The sequence below is a fragment of the Corvus moneduloides genome, chromosome 1, assembly GCF_009650955.1.
Source record: "Corvus moneduloides isolate bCorMon1 chromosome 1, bCorMon1.pri, whole genome shotgun sequence".
NCBI lineage: Eukaryota > Metazoa > Chordata > Aves > Passeriformes > Corvidae > Corvus > Corvus moneduloides.
Genome location: NC_045476.1, coordinates 14,207,651 through 14,227,231, shown reverse-complemented (window position 1 = coordinate 14,227,231; position 19,581 = coordinate 14,207,651). Strand labels below are relative to the sequence as shown.

Here is a 19,581-nt window from a genome sequence, read left to right as displayed (position 1 = left end):
GGTTCTCTCATGGGAAGGTGAAACAGCCACAGAGGAAATCATTTTTATTAACTTTAGCCCTGAGAAAATCCTAGAAGGAAGGTGGACACAGTCTACACTCTAAGCTGGGAGAACTGTTGTGATCTAAGCATGCTTGGTAGGAGACACCACAGCGAATACGGTTTTCCTGCTGTAACAGGCATCTACAAAGTATTTTTCACAGATTTTAACCTGGCAAACTTTGCACCTTATTGTCTGTGAAGAAAAGACACACTTGTCAAGTGGGAGGGACAAACCTCTGCTCCAGAGGATAAAGAATGGAACTTCTCAGTTAAACACAAAAAAGCATTTCCATTCATGAACAGATGATGTCGAATTTTTTTGAAAGAAACAGCTTGTGTAGGCATGGGACTTTTTAGACCAAATATCTAATTTAGATAAACATGTGATTGAAAACAAAATCTTCTGAAGGAAAGTAACACTAAGTAAAAGTAACTCTAATCAAACACTGAGAATTAAATTATCATCTCATTCTCACCATTGGAATAGCTCATTTGACGCAATTGCAGTTACATAGAATTTGTTGCTAAATAACTGAAAGCAAAATCTGGTGATGGTAATCAAAAGGGTTTTATGTCATTTATCAAGACAACTCAACAAAACTAATTTTATACCTGCTACAATTTTACATGCAAGTGGTTCTTCTGAATTACTCTTTTCTTAAGATGCAGAAATCATGTTACATATATCCATATATATGTATGTGACTATTCTGCACAAGGAATATAATGTACTACTCTTAAATTATCAGTGTAGCAGAAATCTTATACAGCAAGAAAATGGAAAAGAAAAAGAAGTAGTGTAACATGCCAGTTTCTGTTTTGTTTCACAGAAGAAAAGCTTTGATGTACAAAACATATGAGAGACAATAGCAGAAGAAAGAAAGAAAAAATATTTTAAAGTTGTCTAAGGGATAGTATAAAAGACTTCCATCTTGTGATTAAGTTTAGGAATGATGTTTGATGTATTTTGAAACTCTGATTGCTCAGACTGGTTAAGTTTGTGAAAGGTTGCCTGTCAAACGCTATGTCAGTGATATGAAAACAGACAGCCAGAAAATCATCCTTCCAATATAAACATCAACTAAAAATAAATAAATGTCTGCAGCAGAATGCCAGCCTGATGTTCCATTAAGATGAATGTTATGAGCCATGAAGCAAACTAAATATTGATGACAAGAAATCTGTAAAGAGAGACAGTAGCTTATGGTCAGATTAGGAAACTGTTAGTAAACTAAGGAACTGAACAGTCAACAGAAACAACAGTATAGCCTTGAATACAAAAATTGCTGCAAGTTAACCTTATTGCGACCAATAATAAACCATAAGCATATGAAAACATTCAGAAATATTTGAAAACTGAACCATGCAGTGTGAACTCATGGTTCTACACAAGGCTCAGAAATACTTCTTTTAATACATTCATTCTTTGGAGAACATTGTTCCTTATATGTTTACATCATTTAGTTTTAGTTTAGAAAATAATGTTGAAGTTCCTATCATGACTGGTTCTTCATGATGTTAGACAATTTCTGGAAATATATGCTAAAACATATACTGAAAATAAACATATACTGGGAGCAGGTCCTATGAAAGGGGTGTGATTTGAACCTAATCTGAAACAAATACAGAAAAATAGGACAAAAGACGTGAAATGGTAGAAGGCAGGGAAGAAATCAGATAAAATGACAATAGGGAGCAAAAATATGGCATTCGCTAGTATCCAGAATCTAAGCTTTACATGAGCTACTGGATCTTTGCACTAACCCTAAAAAGAATGAGAAAGATAAGTAATTAAGATAGATGACAGGTTATATGGGTTAATGCACAACATCCAGACATTAACTACGGCAAGCTATTGGCTTTTTTATTTAATTTAAAAATTAATGAAATGGGAAAATTACACGGAAAACACAAATGAGACAATCAGAGAAAATGAAGGGTCTTGGAGCAATCAGGAGCCATGTGGCCAGCGGGAAGGTGGCGGATGTGCCTAGGACAGCGTGCCGGCAGCAGGGCAGGACGGCAAAAGGGCAGTCACAAGAGGGTGATAAAATCCCTACAGTGACTGACCGCAGCAGCAGCTGGAGGCAGGCAACTGCCTGCCAAAGAAGAGGAGGAAGAGATCAGAGACGGTGGACACAAAAATTCCTGGGATACTATAAATTCCTTTTTTTTTTTTTTTTTTTGTTAACGTCATAGCCAAAGAATCGAGGACAAGCAGAGTGAGACATGCCGAGCACCTGCCCTTTACTAGGTTTAAGATCTCATATACTCTCATTTGGCACCAGGCTTCTTATGTCTAAATAGATAACCGGACTCTTATATCCAGGAACAAGGGATTGGCAATTTGGTGGCCATACTTGACAGGTGCTGTCCTTCTGGGCAGCCTCATAAGCATGCAGTATGAAATCAAATTTCAAGTTACTGTCTCAAAATCCTATTCATTTGCAAAACAGAAGGAATAAAAGCCTAGGCACGTACAAGCACTTTCCTGCTGGGTACGACATCCTGTGAAGCCTCAGTGAGGACCCATTCCGACATTAACACGGGTACCTCCAAGCCTATCTGGACCGAGCAGTCCCTGTGCAGAGGCTTTGCGCGGCTGCAAGGGCTCTGCACCCGCAAGGGCTCTGCTCGCACAGGCACAGCCGCAGCTTACAGCGGCTTTAGTTACTCACTCACTACTGCTCACCTTGCCCATTCTGCTCACCAAGTGTTTGCATTAACCTATCAATGCACTGGCAAGGCATGGGCGAGCAGCTATGCAGCCCTCGGAACACACTGATCTCAGGTATTGTGTTTTATTTTGCTGTTTTCTTTAATTTGGAAAAGCAAACAATAAGCTCTGCTCAAAGGTCGCTCCTTTCACAACCAACGACGCTTCCCATTTTCCTGAGAACTTCCTGAACAACGCAAAGGCATTTCCAAGAGACTCCCCTGCCCCCGAGGCCAACCCTCCCCAAAATGGTAAACAGAGCCCTCACACACGCGTCCCCACAGCCCTCCCGCTCGGGGCGGCTCGGGCGCGGCTCGGCTCCGCCCGGCGCAGGGCGGGGCGGGGCGGGGCGGGGCGGGGCGGGGTGGGCGGAGCTGCAGAGCCGCCGCCAATGCGGGCGGGGCGGCGGCGCCTGCGCCGGTCCCCGCTGCGCTCTGCTGTGCGGCCGGGCCCGCCGGGCCCCGCGCAGCCATGTGGAGCCGCTACCGGGCGCTGCTGGGCCGCGGCCGGTGAGCGAGCGGGGAGCGGGCGGGGATCCTCGCCCTGCGCTGCCCTGGCCCCTGGCGCTCGGCCGAGGGACCCGGGACTCCGAGCCCCTGCCCGGGGCACAGGGCCCTGCTCCCCGGGGAAGCCCTCGCTGGAGCCCCCGGGCGTCAGGGCCGGTGTCGGTCGCGGCTGTGGCACCGCCGGCAGGAGCGCGTTTGTTTAAAGGGCATTGTGTCGTTTCAGGTCCTTGAGTCGCAGGTCGTGGAGGTGGAAGAGCGGTGCCGCGAACGAGAGAGCGCTGCAGTACCGGGTGGGCGAGCAGATCCACGGCTTCACCGTAAAGCAGGTGAGCGTCGCCCGCCGCTTGCGTTTCCTCTGTTTGTGTGTACATAAACTTCCCTGTGGCTGGAAGGCGCCTAGGTGAGGCCAGGGGTCTGCAGATTAAATACTTTGGGTGGTAAGTCATAAAAATGATATAGGAGTTCCTTGTAGTACTTGTCTGCAAACAAATACTTTAGGTGCCATTATAGATACAATACATGTAATAGTATATATGATAATAATGGTATGTATATATATATATATAGGTATAAGGAGCTAATTCTAGAGTAAATAACGCACCCCAGGAGCTTGTGTGTCTGCTGCAGATGTGACCATTTGGTGTGGCTGTCTAAAAGTCCTGGCAGATAACAGAACTTCACAGTGATCGCTAGTGACGGCGCTAGTGGTTGAACAGGGTCCTTGCTCTTTTTTTTGCTGACCTAGCCACTGACATTTGAACATACGCCTTTTCATTTTGTATTTCTGGTTAAATTTTTATCTATGCCATAAGAATATGTTTTTTTGTGGTAGTATACTTTCATTGGGTTATAAATTTTATTTTCTATTTGCGTAATTACTTTTTCCTCTCAAACCATAGGAGCAAAAACTTACTTAATACTGTATAAGCCAGTATCAACAAACTGAACATTGCTATATTATGCACAATTTATTTGACCTAGTTGAAGTCGCACTGCAATACAGATGTTTTCTTCCAATGTAGGTGACAGCTGTTCCTGAGCTGTTCCTGACTGCAGTGAAGCTTAGTCATGATGGTACAGGAGCCAGGTATTTACATGTGGCTCGGGAGGACTCCAATAATCTGTTCAGGTAAAACATTAATATAGGTATTACACGTTCAATCTCAACATCACCTTGTGTTTTTTCACTTGTAATCTAGCATCGTGGTTGGATTATTCTGTGGTAACAGGGAGGACAGTACTTCCTTTGTAGGGCTTCTTAGAATTTTTCAGGTGGGAGCAGATGTCGTGAAGTCTGTTGTTCAGTCTGCCCCTCAAAACAGGGTCACTATTTAATTCAGATGCAGTTGCTGCCTGGAAAACTTTCAAAAACAGATTATGCAACCATAACCTTACATGAAGTTTTTTATTTGAGCCTTTTGGGTAAAAATAAATGTGTTGACTTGTGTGCTGAAAACTTCCGGTCTGACTCCAGAGCTAGAAGAGCAGAAGCTGTACACCTCTGAAAAAGATGGCTGAGCACTCAGGAATCTAAAGAACTCAAACACTGCATCCTGGTGTGTGCCATGTTAGCTGTTAGCCACTGATGATACTCCCATAAATCACAGGTGCAGGTAGGAGTGGGTGGACTTCTCCTCACAAATGGCTTCATCTCTCTCCATGCTCTCTCTTGCAGTATCCAATTCCGAACCACTCCAATGGACAGCACTGGGGTCCCACATATTCTGGAGCACACAGTGTTGTGTGGTTCCCAAAAGTATCCCTGCAGAGATCCCTTCTTTAAAATGTTAAACAGGTCACTGTCCACTTTTATGAATGCATTCACAGGTAAGCCCAAAGGAAGTAATACCACTTAAAATGCATGAGGTTTTATTGCAGTAGAGCTGTCTGCTGGCTCTCCTTAATTTGACTTTGGGGAGCCATTATTATTAGGTGTGAATGTTGTGCGTGAGATATTAAAAAACTAACAAGGCAAGACAACAAAATAAATCTTGTTCATTTGTCAGTTGCAAAGTCCCAATAGAGCTGGAGCTTTATAGCATTCAACAATACATTTAATTATTTATAGGGATATATGGCTGAAGCAAAGTTTTCATGGTAAACTAGCTGCAGTGTCGAATATCTGTGTATTCCTCAGCAAAAATATATTTCATTTAGTACATTTCTTCTCTTCCCGTTATTTATACGGATGAGAAATTAAAAATCAATGAGGGTAAAATGCATCTTAGACTTTCTAAAATTCTGATTTATTTTTATGTTTATTTATATGCAGCTAGTGATTACACACTCTATCCATTTTCAACACAAAATCCCAAGGACTTTCAGAATCTCCTGTCGGTGTACTTGGATGCAGCTTTCTTTCCATGTTTACGTCAACTAGATTTCTGGTAAGACAGTTTGAGATGTACGCAAACCTTAAATTAAAAACAAAGGCCCCCCCAAAATCAACAAACTCTTCAAATTCTCAACATTTGCTGCTTTAATTTTTTCAGGCAAGAAGGTTGGAGGTTAGAACATGAGAACCCAGCTGATCCTCAGACACCTCTAGTCTTCAAAGGAGTTGTTTTTAATGAAATGAAAGGGGCATTTGTAAGTTTTGTGAATGTTTGGTTTAAGATCTTAGAGATGGTGAAGTAGCTTCAGCTGTAGGTTATCAATGGCATTATTGCACCAGAGATTCCTGTTCCTCCTGAAAATTTTAAGTCCTCAGTAAAGTCAACAGTGTTGCATAGATTTTTTTTTTTTTTAAGTTAGCCTGTCAAAAGTTTGTTTATGTATAAACAAGCACCTTGTTAATGGATTTATTGTAAAATATTCTCTTACATTACCATGGAAACATAGGTAGTTCTATTAAAGTACATGGGACTGCATGCTTATGTGAAGAGATTGTGTAAGTTAGAGCTCTGAGGTCTTGTTATTGAATGCCTTTTGTCTTTAAAATGTGTTTTGATGGCTTTCAGTGAAGTGTAGTGTTTTCCTATTAAGACAGATAATGAGAGGATATTTGCACAGCACATGCAGAATAAAATCCTTCCTGATCACACTTACGGTGTAATTTCTGGTGGAGATCCATTATGTATTCCTGACCTTACGTGGGAGCAGCTTAAGCAGTTCCATGCCACACATTATCATCCAAGCAATTCCAGGTATGTAAATTGGTGACTAACTTCCTAGGTTATTGACTTAGTGCTTTGTTTGTATTTTTGTGAGGAGAAAACCAGCAGCACAATGTTTTTATCCACATGGTCAGCAATAAAGATAACCTGTGCCCTACAGCAGCTAAAACAGCATGGAAGCAAGGAATTTTTATTCTAGGAAGAGCAGTGAAGAGTGAATTGAAAGCAGGAAAGAAAGGTGGCTAGTTTCTAAGGTGTGTCTGTTTGCTTGATCATGAGTATGTGTTTTGGAGATTTTTGATTGATCTGAACTCATATGAGCTGGGGGAAAGGGAGAATACTAGTAAGTATTTAGCCATAATGTTAGGGAGTTAAGATAAAAGTGGCGCAGATGAAGCTAAGTCCTCTTTGAAGTAACACAGATTAAGTTAGAAGTTACAAATGAATGATTTCATTTCCTCCTGCATCACATATTACTGTAGAGCGTTCTAAATAAGTAATTTGGTTCAGGTACTGATCTAGTTGGTATTAATAAGGTATTCAAACTGGAAGTCAATTTGAAAGTTACGTGCAGGGAAATAATTGTTTCTTCTGTACTAATTTTGTGGCCAGTCTGTTAATTCTGATTAATTCACTTGTGGAACATCAGCTTGTGTCATAACAGTGAATTTACAATCCGCTGATTTTTCTCATCATCCCAAGTATTCTGCTGTACTTGTGTTGAGATTTTAATCAGGGGAGGACGTTTTCCTGAGGCATACCTTGTGCTCATATTTGGCCCAGTGGAAGTCCTGTAGGTACAGGAATGTGTTTGGTGAAGTGAGCCACGGAACCCAGCCATGTTTTATAGGCATACAAAACCTAGGACATGGATCACTGTATTTTATACTTAAAGTGTGAGGTCTGTAAGAATTTTGTCTTCTGAAACTTAGGAGCACAGGGTTTCTGGCTTCAATGACTAATTTTTTTTTTCTGGAGCATTGTATATTCCTGCAACTGAACAAATTTGAATATAATAAAACCAAATGTAGTGAAAATAATAAGGTGTTTCGTGGCCCACAGGCTGAGAAATGTGGATTTGTATCAGGAGATCTGAGTTTTATATATGTCGCAGATTGTAAGACCCCTAGGTTGAAGACCACCAAACTATGTTCCACTCCAGATGTAACAGAATTACTAGAAAGCACATGAAATTCAGAGTATAATATAAGTAGCTACTATAAATTTCATAATAAATCAGATGCTTAATCCCAATATTTTATTTGAAATGCAGGTTTTTCACTTATGGCAATTTTCCACTGGAGCAACATCTGAAGCAAATACATGAGGAAGCATTGGTAAAATTTGAAAGAATTGAATCAAATACTGACATCCCAAAACAGAAACTCTGGGCAAAGCCTGTAAGTATAAAAAAACACACTAAAAACACTAAACCAAAAAAACCCCGGATTAGAGTTTTAACCCAACCTGCTGGAGTAACTCTTTTGTTTAGAATTGTGTAAATGATCTGAAGTATTTTTATTTTTCATTACAGTGGGGAAAAACTACAGTTACTTTTGAGTTTCAGTAATGTAATGATTGCCTGCAGTTGTTTGGTTTTTTTTTTATTTCCAGTTTTCAAGTCCCTTGTCATTTGAAGCACTGAAGAACTTATTAATGGAAAGCATTCAGGGCTAATGAAAGAAATAGTAAGACTTAGTGTCAGGAAATATGCTTTCTGATGGTATCTAATCTTCCAAACATTGGTGTCAAAAGTAGTTCTCATGTTCTCTCCCTCCCCTTTCCTCCTTTTCCTCCCTGGTTGTCCAGAAGTGTAAACATTTATTTGAAAAACATCTCAGAATGTTATTTATGGCCAGACTTTATTCAGCCTCTCCTATATTGTCCACTTTTAAAAATTGAGATACCACTCAGATTTTTCAAGATGTCCTGTATTTGTGTATTTGGATCAATATGGATCTTGAATTTACTCATGAGAATCTGTAAAATTATTTTTAATCATTGGAAAGATGATGCTGTGAAGATGCAAGCAGTCATTTTTTGTTTGTAACTTCTGCTCTGAGTTTAGTGTGTATCCTTTATTATACTTTATAGAGAGAACACAGGGTAACATGTGGCTTAGACTCCTTTGCTGCCGATCCTTCCAAGCAGACCACTGTCAGTATCAGCTACTTGTTGACAGAGTAAGTATATCAAAATGAAATTCTAAATAAAAGGTTCATTTTAGATCTTTAAGCAAGGTGCAGGCATGTTGCCTGTCTCCAATCCCTCGTGATATATGTCATCTTTAAGGGAAATAATGCCGTGGAAAAATATACAAATCTTGCTTTAGTAAATAAAAGTTTAATTGCTTAACAGAATTTGCTTTAGCAGACAAAAGGAAAATCAGGTGTTGCTTTACAGAACTGTTCAGTGGATGAGACATTTGAACATCGTCTTTCTTTTAATGTTCTGCCATGTGCAGTCTGTTCTGTATGACCTAATACTAACTTACTCCCCTTGCAGCCCATTTTGAATTGCTTTCCTGGTAGTTATAACAAGTGGAAGACACAGAGCCCTCCTAGTTCCCTAAGGTCTGATGCAGGGTTCATAGGTGACAATTATTTCTCCCTTGCTTCCTCTGCCTTTGTTTTCTAGTTCTTTTGAAATGGATTCAGTGATACTGGGTGTCACGTATGGTTTTTAAGAACTAATAGTTTTTCTTCAGTATTACAGACACTTTTGAAACGTTCACCCTAAGCCTGTTGTCTTCACTGTTGGTTGATGGGCCAAATTCTCCTTTTTACAAAGCCTTAATTGAGTCTGGAGTTGGTACAGATTTTTCTCCTGATGTTGGGTAAGATTCACATTTCATCACTATAAGCAATACAGAAAAGCTAAAAAACACTATTAAGTTGGAAGAACTCATCTCTCATACAGGCAATTTACACCAGAATATCTTATTTTAATATTAAAACATCTTAAGAGTTTCTCCAGGTGAACTGTAAAGCATTCTCAAATGTAACTTTTGGCTTGTCAGAGTACTTAGAAGCTAAGTTGGTTTAATCAAAGTTGTATTGTTTGCAGCTTACGAGCTATAAAAAGGGTTAGATGGAATAAAACATGGAATACCTTCAGTGCCTTAATTTACTTGGGTTTTTCATCCTGGACATGAAGTATTGCTCAGAAGAGTTTGCGAGCTCTGTTCTGTACCGTGTTGCTTTTTTTACTTTAATTCTATGGTGCAATAGTAGGTAGGTTTGTCAGAAATGCCCCTTTGTGTAATTAGGTGCTGTTAACTTGCCATCAGCTCAGTACAGAAGGGTGTTTCAGCTGACACTTGCTCAAACTGCAGCTCTCAGCCCTTGCTCAAACTCCAGCTCCCAGCCCACCTCCTGAGCGCACTTTGCGCTGCAGGCTGAGCATGGGCGCGTTGTCCACACCAAACTCGGGCTCAGCTGCTCATCATGTTTTTCCTTTTTTGTCAGCACAAAGAAAGAAGTGCCTTAAGAAGGCATGATTCCTCTGACTGATTTTTAGACTTGAGGATGACAAAAATCATGCCTTTTTTTCCAGTGACTCTCTCAAGTGTTCGAGTGGGAAACATTATTATGCTCACCTGTGATTTTAGTGTCTTACTCTGCCTGGCTCAACTTCCTTTACATGAAGTAATTGGCTTCCTGCAAGTCCTGTCTCATGCATGCCAGTGCCATGTAGATATCTTAATATTCCAGAGCATGGCAGTAGAAATCCATCTTTAGACACTGACGTAGAGATTGTTGTATTTTTTGTCTTACGGGCCTCTTCCCGGTTAGCTGGATTGATATGTGGTTGAACTGTTGTCTTGGGGTGACTTCATGATGTGTATCTCTCTTTATTTCTCCTTATGAAAAAGAACAGATTTTGTGGGGTTTGGTGCCTAGCCAGCTTCAAACCATGACAATTGTTCAGTGAGCTGGCTTTTATTTGCCTTAGTGACTGTACTGATGAATCTACAAGAATAAGTTTGAGTCCAGAGATGAGTATTGCAGAATCCAATGCCTGAGCCTGCCATTGAATTCGTTGTGATTTTTAGACATGGAATTGTGGTTGTTTATGAGTGGATGACCACCTATTGCTTTTTTGTTAGCTTTGGTTTGAACTGCAGGGTGTTCTGTATTTCTGCAAGTGCCAATTTGTCTCTAAAGATGAGCTCTGTGATTGACCCTTGCCTGACAGCTTGGACACAATTGTCTTTATGCTTGTAATTTTTTTTTAATACAGTTGATAATAATTGCAGCAAATATGGAAAACTTCACTTTAACCACTTTGCAAATACTGCTTTAGAAGTACCAGTCCACTCACCTTAAGCAGAAAGTATGTTTGCTGTTACATGCAGCTAAAATTTTCACCTTAAAAAGAGAGACTTCTTTACCTGAAAGAAATTACAGATGAATGGGAAGATGAACGGAAAATACTAGCTTTACTTTGTAGCTGTTTTTCTTAAACCATATGCTGTATGTTTTCTTAATAGTGGCTACTACTACTGAAATTGAACAAAAAATGCTTTTAAGTTCCATTTCTTGCCTATTTGGTAATTATTTTACTTTCTATCTAGCTTTTAAAATCGTGTGTGTATGTGGAAATGGCAGGTTTTTCCCCTTCTCTTGCCTTTGTTGGTAGCTTTAATGCTTAAGTTTTAGTACTTGTCACGGAGCTGGGTGTGTTTTATTCTAGGTTTAATGGCTCAACAAGAGAAGCTTATTTCAGTGTGGGTCTACAGGGTATTGCTGAAAGAGACATTGATACTGTGAAACAGATAATTGATAGAACAGTCGATGAAGTTATTGAGTGAGTAATGCTGAATTTTTAAGAATACTCTTAGTTAATGTAATAATATGTAGGCATGTAATAATACAGACTTGCATATAATAACATGCCTTAAAAATCTAGTTACATTATAATAAAGGCACCAAATATTACTGTTCAATACTCTTTAAACTTGCATCTGCTGCTTCCTTTATTGTAGCTTATTCTCATCAGCATAACCTTCAGAAGATAAATGATGTTAGTTCAGTTTCTCTAAATGACACAACATAAGATTATTTCATATCAATTTAATTCAGTGTGAAAGACATTATTTTGTAATGCTTCCTTTATCGATATAATAATTCATTTTCATAACTTCACTTCAAGTGGTCAGTGTTAATGGATATGATTTTGTTCTCTCATCACTCCTTCCCAAAGGAAAGGATTTGAGGAAGACAGGATTGAAGCTCTACTTCACAAAATTGAAATACAGTTGAAGCATCAGTCTACAAGTTTTGGACTTGCCCTGACATCTGTAAGTCTGTGTGTGTTTTTTTTTAAGAAGGGTTTAAAAAAAAAATCTACTACCTATGTATTTATAAAATATGGGGTCATTTGTAGGCTCTTGATATGTAAAACTTTCCACTTAAGGGCTCTTCTTTGTCATATTGTGTACATATTTCTTCTTTTCAGTAGCTGTCAGACTGTCTGTGGACTTCTCACTGTACGAGTTAATCAGGCAGTGAGCCTGTTGTCTTTGCCTGAATAGCAGCTTTGATTGCAGTTGCACTGGTTACTTCTGTGAGGGGCATATCATACTGGCTCTGGGAACTGTGTGTTTTGGCTAGATGCCTGTGTATTTTCTAAAAGCCAAATAGGACTGTATTTTTCTATGGACTTTAGGATTGTACTGGTCTAAGTTAATTTCTAGATTCACAAGGGAAAATGTACACTAATGCAGTTCTTGGCCTCAAATTTTGATACCAAACTGTTACGAAAAACACATTACACAGCAGAAGGTTGTGTCTTGAAGAAGTCTGCAAGTCATATTTGGAATAAGTGAGGTGTAGTATTTGCAGTCACTGTGGAAATCAGGGTCTCCTGGAGCCACTCATTCTTTAATCTCCTCTGCTCCTTTCTGCTCTGCAGCAACCTCAGTTGCTTAGCGGCTCTTCTGCTTTCTGTCTCTTAGGTGATGCAGATTCTTTGCAATGAGCAGGATTTCATGCCTAGTTATATACAGTTAGGCAAAGAAGCAGAGCCCTCGAGTAACTGGAGATTTGTAAATGGAAGAGCACAAACAAAAGCTGTTTCAAATCAGATTGCCATGCAGCCAAATAGGCAAATTGTGGATATTTAAGTGCCTGTCATGTTCATGGTAGATCTGCGAAAATAGGCCTGACTTTGATAGCCAGTACTTTCTGGTATGTCTTCAGGTATTGGGAGTAATTCTGTCTGATGAAATATTTATGCATATAACTTTATCTTTCAACATATTTAAGTCCTGAAGTTGACTAAACTGCTATGCCTTCATTCTGGAACAGAAAGCTCTTAAATACTTCTTGCTTTTAAACACCAGTCTTGCAGCATTTAGTGTTAATACTCCCACAGAGGAGAGTTGTGTTTCAGTTTGTTTCTCTGAAGTCATGTTTCAGAAGTTGACCTCGAAGAGGGCCTGAAAGGGACCTAGTTATAACTAAAGTGATCACAGAATCATAGAAAGGTTTGGGTTGGAAGGGACCTTTGAAGGTAATCCAGTTCCAACCTCCCTGCTATAAGCAGGGCAATCATTCACTAGATCCAGTTACTCAGAGCACTTTTGACATGTCCTCAAGCACTTCCAGGGAATGGGGCACCCACAGCTTCTGTCAGGAACCTGTTCCACTGTCTCACCACCCTCATAGTGAAGAATTTCTTCTTTATGTCCAATCTAAATCTGCCCTCTTTCAACTTAAAACTGTTGCTGCTTGTCCTGTCTGGACAGGGTGTGGTAAAAAGTCTCTCTTCACATAAGCCCCCTTCTTACATTGAAAGGCCCCAATAAAGTCTCTCCAAAGCCACGTCCTTCTCCAGGTTTAACAACCCCAAGTCTCTCAGCCTGTTTTTGTAGGAGAGGTGTTCCAGCCCTTTGATCATGTCTGTGGTCCTCCTCTGGATCTCCTCTAACAGGTCAATGTCTGTCTGGCACTGCAGGCCCCAGAGCTGGATGTAGTACTTCAGGTGGGGTCTGATGGGAGTGGAGTAGAGGGGACAGAATCACCTCCCTCCCCTTGCTGGCCCTGATTCTTTGGTGCATCCCAGGACACAGTCTGTTCTCTGGGCTGTGAGCACACATTGTGGTCTCATTTCCAATTTCCCATCTACCAATATCCCCAAGCCCTTCACTGCAGGTCTGCTTTCAAATCTTAAACCATGCAATTTGTACTGATTATTGGTCATTGCCCCAGCCCCGGTGCAGGACCTTGCACTTGGCCTTGTTGAACTTCATGTTGTTCTTGTGGGTGCACCCCTCAAGCCTGTCCAGGTCCCTCTGGATTGCATCCCTACCTTCCAGAGTGTCTACCACATGTCTCAGCTTGGTGTCATCTGCAAACCTTCTGGGTGTGCCCTCACTGCCACTGGCTGTGTAAGTAATAAAGGTGTTGAATAATACTGGACCCAGTACAGACCCCTGAGGGACAGACAGCACTTGTTACTGATCTCCCTTCAGATGTTGGCCATGGAAATGCAACTGCTTGCATGTCACTATCCAGCCAATTCCTTATCTGTCCAATAGTCCATCCATCAAGCCCTATCTCTCCAGTTTAGTGATGGAGGATATTGTGTGGGACTGTCAAAGGTCCTGTGAAAGTCAAGACAGGAGTCATCAGTGTTGATATTAGGAAAAAGCTGTTCATGAGAGGGTGGTCAAATGTTGGAACAAGCTCTCCCAGGTGTCTGGGATAGAGTTAAATCTCTTCCGGTGGCTGGAAGGGGGCTGTGTTCCTGGTTTGTGCTGATAACGTGGGTGTTTTCAATACTGCTCAGTGTTGGCACAGTGTTGAGGCCTTCTCTGCTTCTCATTTAACCCCACTCCACCAGCTGGGAGGAGACACGAGGGGACAGCTGACCCCAAATGACCCAAAGGATGTCCCACACCATGCTCAGCAGTAAGAGCTGAGGGAAGAAGAAACGAGGGGATGTTTGGAGTGATGGTGTTTGTCTTCCCAAGTCATCGTTATGTGTGATGGAGCCCTGCTGTCCTGGGGACGGTGAACATCTGCCTGCCCCTGAGAAGAAGGGAATGAATTCCTGTGTTTGCTCCGCTTGCACACAGCTTTTGCTTTACCTGTTAAAGTGCATTTATTTCAACACATGAGTTCCTTTACTTTGACCCTTCTGATCCTCCCCCATATCCTGCTGTGAGGGCAGGGAGTGAGTGGCTGTGTGGAGCTGAGCTGCCAGCTAGGGATGAGCTGTGACACCAAAGAAGTGGTCATGGCACCAAGCCTGCAAGTGTTCAAGAACTGCTTGGACAATGCTCTTAGATGTGTGGTTAAACTTTAAAGTTGCCCACTGAGAACCAGCACTGAATTGTTGTAATGACCCCACAGAAGCCTCAAATAAAGATTGAATACTTTTATTTCAAGGGAACTTGAAATACTCAAGCATGTTATAAAAGTAAACTTTTTTGTATCATATTAGGGAGTTTCCACAGAATAGATAAAAATAGTTATTACTAAAAAATGCTGAAGGCTTATGATACCTGCTTGTAATTAAACAGGTAAGAAAAGAGAAGGTGGGTTTGACAGTTAGAGGCTTTTTTTTTTTTTTCATATGTCTTGGGATTTTTATACTTAGCTTTGGTTTTGGTTCTTTTCCCCATTCATACAGAGTAGAAATGGAGGAGCTTTTGTTATCTTACACTTGTGGTTTTGGAGCACTTTTGATAGCAACTTGAGCAAAGTTCATAGTCTGAAATTAGAGAATAAAAGAAATGTCCTGGGGATATTTCTGGTTATTTAGTATTTTCTTTCTCCAAAGTCCCATCTGTTTTACTATGTTTTACATAGTTTACATGTTTGAGTCACCTTCCTATAAATCATTTCATCTAGCTGATATAAGACTGTAATATATATGTACTGCTTTGCTTCTACCACCTGTTTCTGTTTTCCTTCTTTCTTGAGCTGAAAAATTAATTTTAAATGTGAGGGAGTAAAGAACACTACAGTATGTTTCCAGATATACACATGTATGCAAAAAAAAGTAATAATAAAAAAATGGTGGTTTGGTATGATGAAATTAGAGGCAGGAATGGAGAGAACAGGACACAGGAGATGATGGAATAGAACCTTATTCTGAACAGTGTTTTTCCCCCTACACCTGCATTAGCACTGCTCATTCTGTGTCTGCTAGTCAAGTATAAGCAATAAGGTGCTTTTGGAACACAGACGCTGTCAGCTAGAGAAATGCAGGTGGATTGTCCTGCTTACCTAATTCTTCTTTCCTGTTCAGTACATAGCATCGTGTTGGAATCAAGATGGGGATCCAGTGGAGCTTCTGAAGATTGCAGATAAAGTCTCTCGGTTCAGGCAGTGTCTTAAAGAAAATCCCAGATTTCTTCAAGAAAAAGTTAAAACGTACTTCAAGGTAGGCCAGCTTATGGAAAGTTATCTCGTATTAATTTTTAAATCACAGTTTAGTATTTGAAGTTAAACTGAAGGCTAGTTTTTTATTACCATATTGCCTGTTTCTAGGTGTAGATTGAACAGGGGCACATTGAAGTGAAGCATGTTAATTCTGAATGGTTCAAGTGAAAACTTTTTGAAGTGGAAAAAAAAAATCTGGTTGGCACAGGCCGCTGTGACTGGAAAAGGAACAGCACTGGGCCTCCCTGAGTGTCTGCTGTAGGTCTGGAAACCTCTAGGGTTCCAACCTATGGCTCAGGATCCTCAGGAGGGGCTGTCAGGCCACCACACACAAGCTCGCTATCCCCAGAGCGATGTTGAGCAGGATCACAAGCGACTGAATCCCCAGCTCACTAACCGAAGGCTGAGAGATTGAGAGGGGTCCTTTGTACGGGTTCCAAAGGGTTTTGTTCCTCAGAGGGTCCAGGTACAAAAGACATTAACAAGGGAGGGTCCAGGGGTTTTATAGGGATACAGTTCACCAATCAGGTTTGGGCAAAGGGGAGGAGAGACTAAAAACTGACTAATCTGGGGGAAGGTGGGAGGGAGCAGGGAGAGAGGGACCAATGGGGTATTGAAGAATGAAGAACTTTCTAGAACATATACATATTCAACAGGGTGATACATATTAAAGAACATATACATAAAACAGGGAAACTATTACATAACAGGGCAAGGGATTGTGGGTGCTCATCATAACTCTGGGGGAGAGTTTAGCCCTCTGAACCAGCCCACCAGGTACTCAGGGCTGCATTCCATCCCTGTGGCTCACCTGCCACTTGAGTGGTAGCAGCAACTGCTGCCACATCTGGTACATCATTTGGAACCACACTGGATAGAAAACTAATAAAATGCTAATATTTTACCAAACTGTGATTCCTGATGCACATAGGTGTTTCCTGATGAGAAGTTCAAATGTGAACAGAGAATTACAGACCTAGTTATGTGTTCTTTAATATTGACATTACAAGGTATATCTCTTTTTCCTTGCAAAGGGTTTGGTTACAAGTAAGACTGTCTTGGTTCTCCTCATGTTCATTGAACTGCAGTCTGAATTTTGCTGTTACTACCAATTATTTTCTGCTCTTTTTCTTGTTTTCATCTCCATATGTTCTTCTGGAGTTTTTGCAGAAATAAAAAAAAAACAGTAAAGGCATTATAACACTGAATTGTTCTGAAGCCTTGAATTAGTTAATGCCAGAAAAAATAATCCAGTGATAGCAGTGCAAAAGTGGAGTGGGTTTTTTGTCGGTTTTGTTTGTTTTGTTGGCTTTGTTTTGTTTGTTTGCTTTTTTTGGTGGGTTTTTGTTTGGGGTTCTTTTTTCCTAATCAACTTGTTTGAGTTGTTTTGAAAGGCAGATTTATTATAAGCAAGTGTCACCCTGATTGGAGTAAATCTTGGTTCTAATATACTCAAAAGCAACAAGAGACAGTGGCGTCAATTGAAATCAGTTTTCCTAAAGGCTTTCCTAGTGTCTGGAGGTAGTAGGGAGCTGTTAAAGTTTTGGCTTCTGTAGGGAAGAAAGGCAGGTGCAGTATTTTTATGCATTTTCTTTGCTGTACAGTTCTGTTGAGGGGGCTGAGGCAAAGGCATAACCCGGTGGGAAGTGATGAGAATAGCTGGATGTTGGTACATCATAAGATTATGCACTGTTGTACCTTGTGCTGGGAAATTATTAAAGCAGGCAGGCAGGGAGCAAGGGAGAGAATGCCATTCACCCTGTCTGTTTTACTATGGCTGGTTAATTTTGCATTTCCCTCTTTAACTCTGTAGTCAGGTTTCTACAGTCTTTTCACACAGGCACGGGGAGATAAGCTCATAAAACAGAATCTGATTACAGATTACCATTGTCCCAAATTGTTGGCAGTGTCTGTCAGTGGCAGATGTTGCTGTTTGACTCCTACATTGAAATGGGCAGTTTTTCAGGTCGCTGTCTTTTGACTGGCCTCCCTTTCCTATTAAGGAAAATGGAAGCTGCTTGAGTAATTTTAAGATTCCACAGTCTGGTATAAACAAGAACTCAACAGCAGTTGTGACTCTTGCATAATGCCTGGAGTTCTGTGGCAGCAAGGCTGATGTGGAAAGCATTTCTGAGCAGGATAAGGCATGCACATTTTACATCATATGGGATCTCTGTGCACTCAAGCTTGGGCAGGTTGAAAGAGGTGTTTAATCAAACCCTCCTGCATTTAACAAAATTGCCCATCTTAGAACACTCTCCAGATAAAACTTAGAGCATGTAGCTCTGTAGCATTATGTACAGTTGTTTAACCTTGATTTAATTAAACTAATGAGTACTGTGTGCTGTTGAGGGACTCTGACTCCAGAATGAAACTTTGCAGAAGGCTGTTGGTGCTTGTTCTTGTGGTGAGCTGCCTCTTCCCCACCCATGCAGCATCTTCTCCTGTATGAAACCAAGGGTTCAGTCTGTGTGGTTGGGATACTTTTGATAACCTGTAAGCCAAATGATGCACAGGCTGTTTTATTCCTGCTGATGGAGCAAAAATCTAAGGCAAGGAAGTTGCCCTCAGAATTAATAATGCTTTGTTTTGGGATGTATTTCTGCAGGATAATCCGCACAGATTGACTCTGTCAATGAGTCCGGAGGAAGACTACCATGATAAACAAGCTAAAATGGAAGCAGAAAAGCTGGAAAAAAAGGTCAATGCACTTTCTGAGGAAGAAAAAACCCAAATATTTGAAAAAGGTTAACTTGCTTTTTCACTTTTTTGTTCGTATAACAGTTTTTTAGCTGGAGTATCTTAAATTCTCAGGCACTCTCCATCATTTGCTCTGAAAGGGATGGGGGTTTTTTATTGAAAATTTGTGTACATGTGTTACAGGGCTGTGCAGTGCTTACACTACAGTGTATGACTGGTATATTCCATTAGTTTTAACACTAAAAAATGGAATGATCATTGTTTTCATTAGGGCAGAAGAAAGGAAGTTGTTTTAAAATACCAATCTGCTTATGCTTTCCCATGTTAACTTGCACTAACTGGAAGATGAATTCAGAGAATCCCAGAATGGGTCAGATTGGAAGGGACTGCAGTGGGTCATCTCCCTGCTCAGGCAGGCACATACCAGAGCACATGGCACAGGAGGCTGCCAGAGGGTTCTGGAATATCTCCAGTGAGGAAGACTCCACAGCCTCTCTGGACAATCTGTTCTGGTGTTTGGTCATGGGGCAGTAAAAGTTCTTCTGCCTGTTCAGTTGGAACATTTTTGTGCATCAGTTTCTGCCCATTGCTTCCTGTCCTTTTGCTCAGCACCACCAAGCAGAGCCTGGCCCATCCTCTTGGCACCCTCCCTTCAGATACTTACATAGCATTGTGTACCTTGAAGCTGTTAATTTATTGGCATGAGGTCTGCTTCATGCTCCTGTAAAACTTACATTTTGTAGTTATATTTCTTACATTTTCTGGTTAAAAAGCCAACTATAAAAGTAGTGCTGTGTTTAACTTACTCTGGAGAATAACTTACACTTGAAAACCGTGGGCAGTCATCTAATTTTGTTACAGCAGTGTCTAGTAACAGAAATCCTCCAAGAATGTGGCGTTAATCTTCTGAAGCTTTGGTGTGTGACAGGAGATAGGGGAGCATGAAATCAGAGGAGGCTTTCTACTTACAGAGATAAATTGGAGAGTACTCAGAAGTGACCAGCTAGTATCTGAAAGGCTGAAATGTGAAAGTAATCACAACAATTCAGCTGCATCAGTGTTCTTACAGAGCACTTGAGTAAGAACTGGAGCAGACTGGGTTAGAAA

The 19,581-nt window shown here is 40.7% G+C and overlaps 1 protein-coding gene across 2 annotated transcripts in view; it reads left to right on the top strand.

Annotated features, from left to right (window-relative positions):
• Positions 1 to 3,155: 3,155 nt before the first annotated feature.
• PITRM1 (pitrilysin metallopeptidase 1) overlaps positions 3,156 to 19,581 on the top strand; it is a 28,185-nt gene continuing 11,759 nt past the window's right edge. Inside the window, exons 1-14 of one of the 2 annotated variants that reach the window (XM_032099698.1) lie at positions 3,156 to 3,266; positions 3,487 to 3,589; positions 4,286 to 4,392; positions 4,939 to 5,090; positions 5,536 to 5,650; positions 5,756 to 5,852; positions 6,249 to 6,409; positions 7,653 to 7,779; positions 8,474 to 8,562; positions 9,087 to 9,215; positions 11,075 to 11,188; positions 11,585 to 11,681; positions 15,641 to 15,775; positions 18,383 to 18,521. In XM_032099698.1, coding sequence (XP_031955589.1) covers positions 3,229 to 3,266; positions 3,487 to 3,589; positions 4,286 to 4,392; positions 4,939 to 5,090; positions 5,536 to 5,650; positions 5,756 to 5,852; positions 6,249 to 6,409; positions 7,653 to 7,779; positions 8,474 to 8,562; positions 9,087 to 9,215; positions 11,075 to 11,188; positions 11,585 to 11,681; positions 15,641 to 15,775; positions 18,383 to 18,521 — 1,603 coding nt within the window. In that variant the 5' untranslated portion in view covers positions 3,156 to 3,228. Of the gene's footprint in view, positions 3,267 to 3,486; positions 3,590 to 4,285; positions 4,393 to 4,938; positions 5,091 to 5,535; positions 5,651 to 5,755; positions 5,853 to 6,248; positions 6,410 to 7,652; positions 7,780 to 8,473; positions 8,563 to 9,086; positions 9,216 to 11,074; positions 11,189 to 11,584; positions 11,682 to 15,640; positions 15,776 to 18,382; positions 18,522 to 19,581 lie in introns of those variants that run through there. The other variant, XM_032099707.1, reaches the window with a different exon arrangement.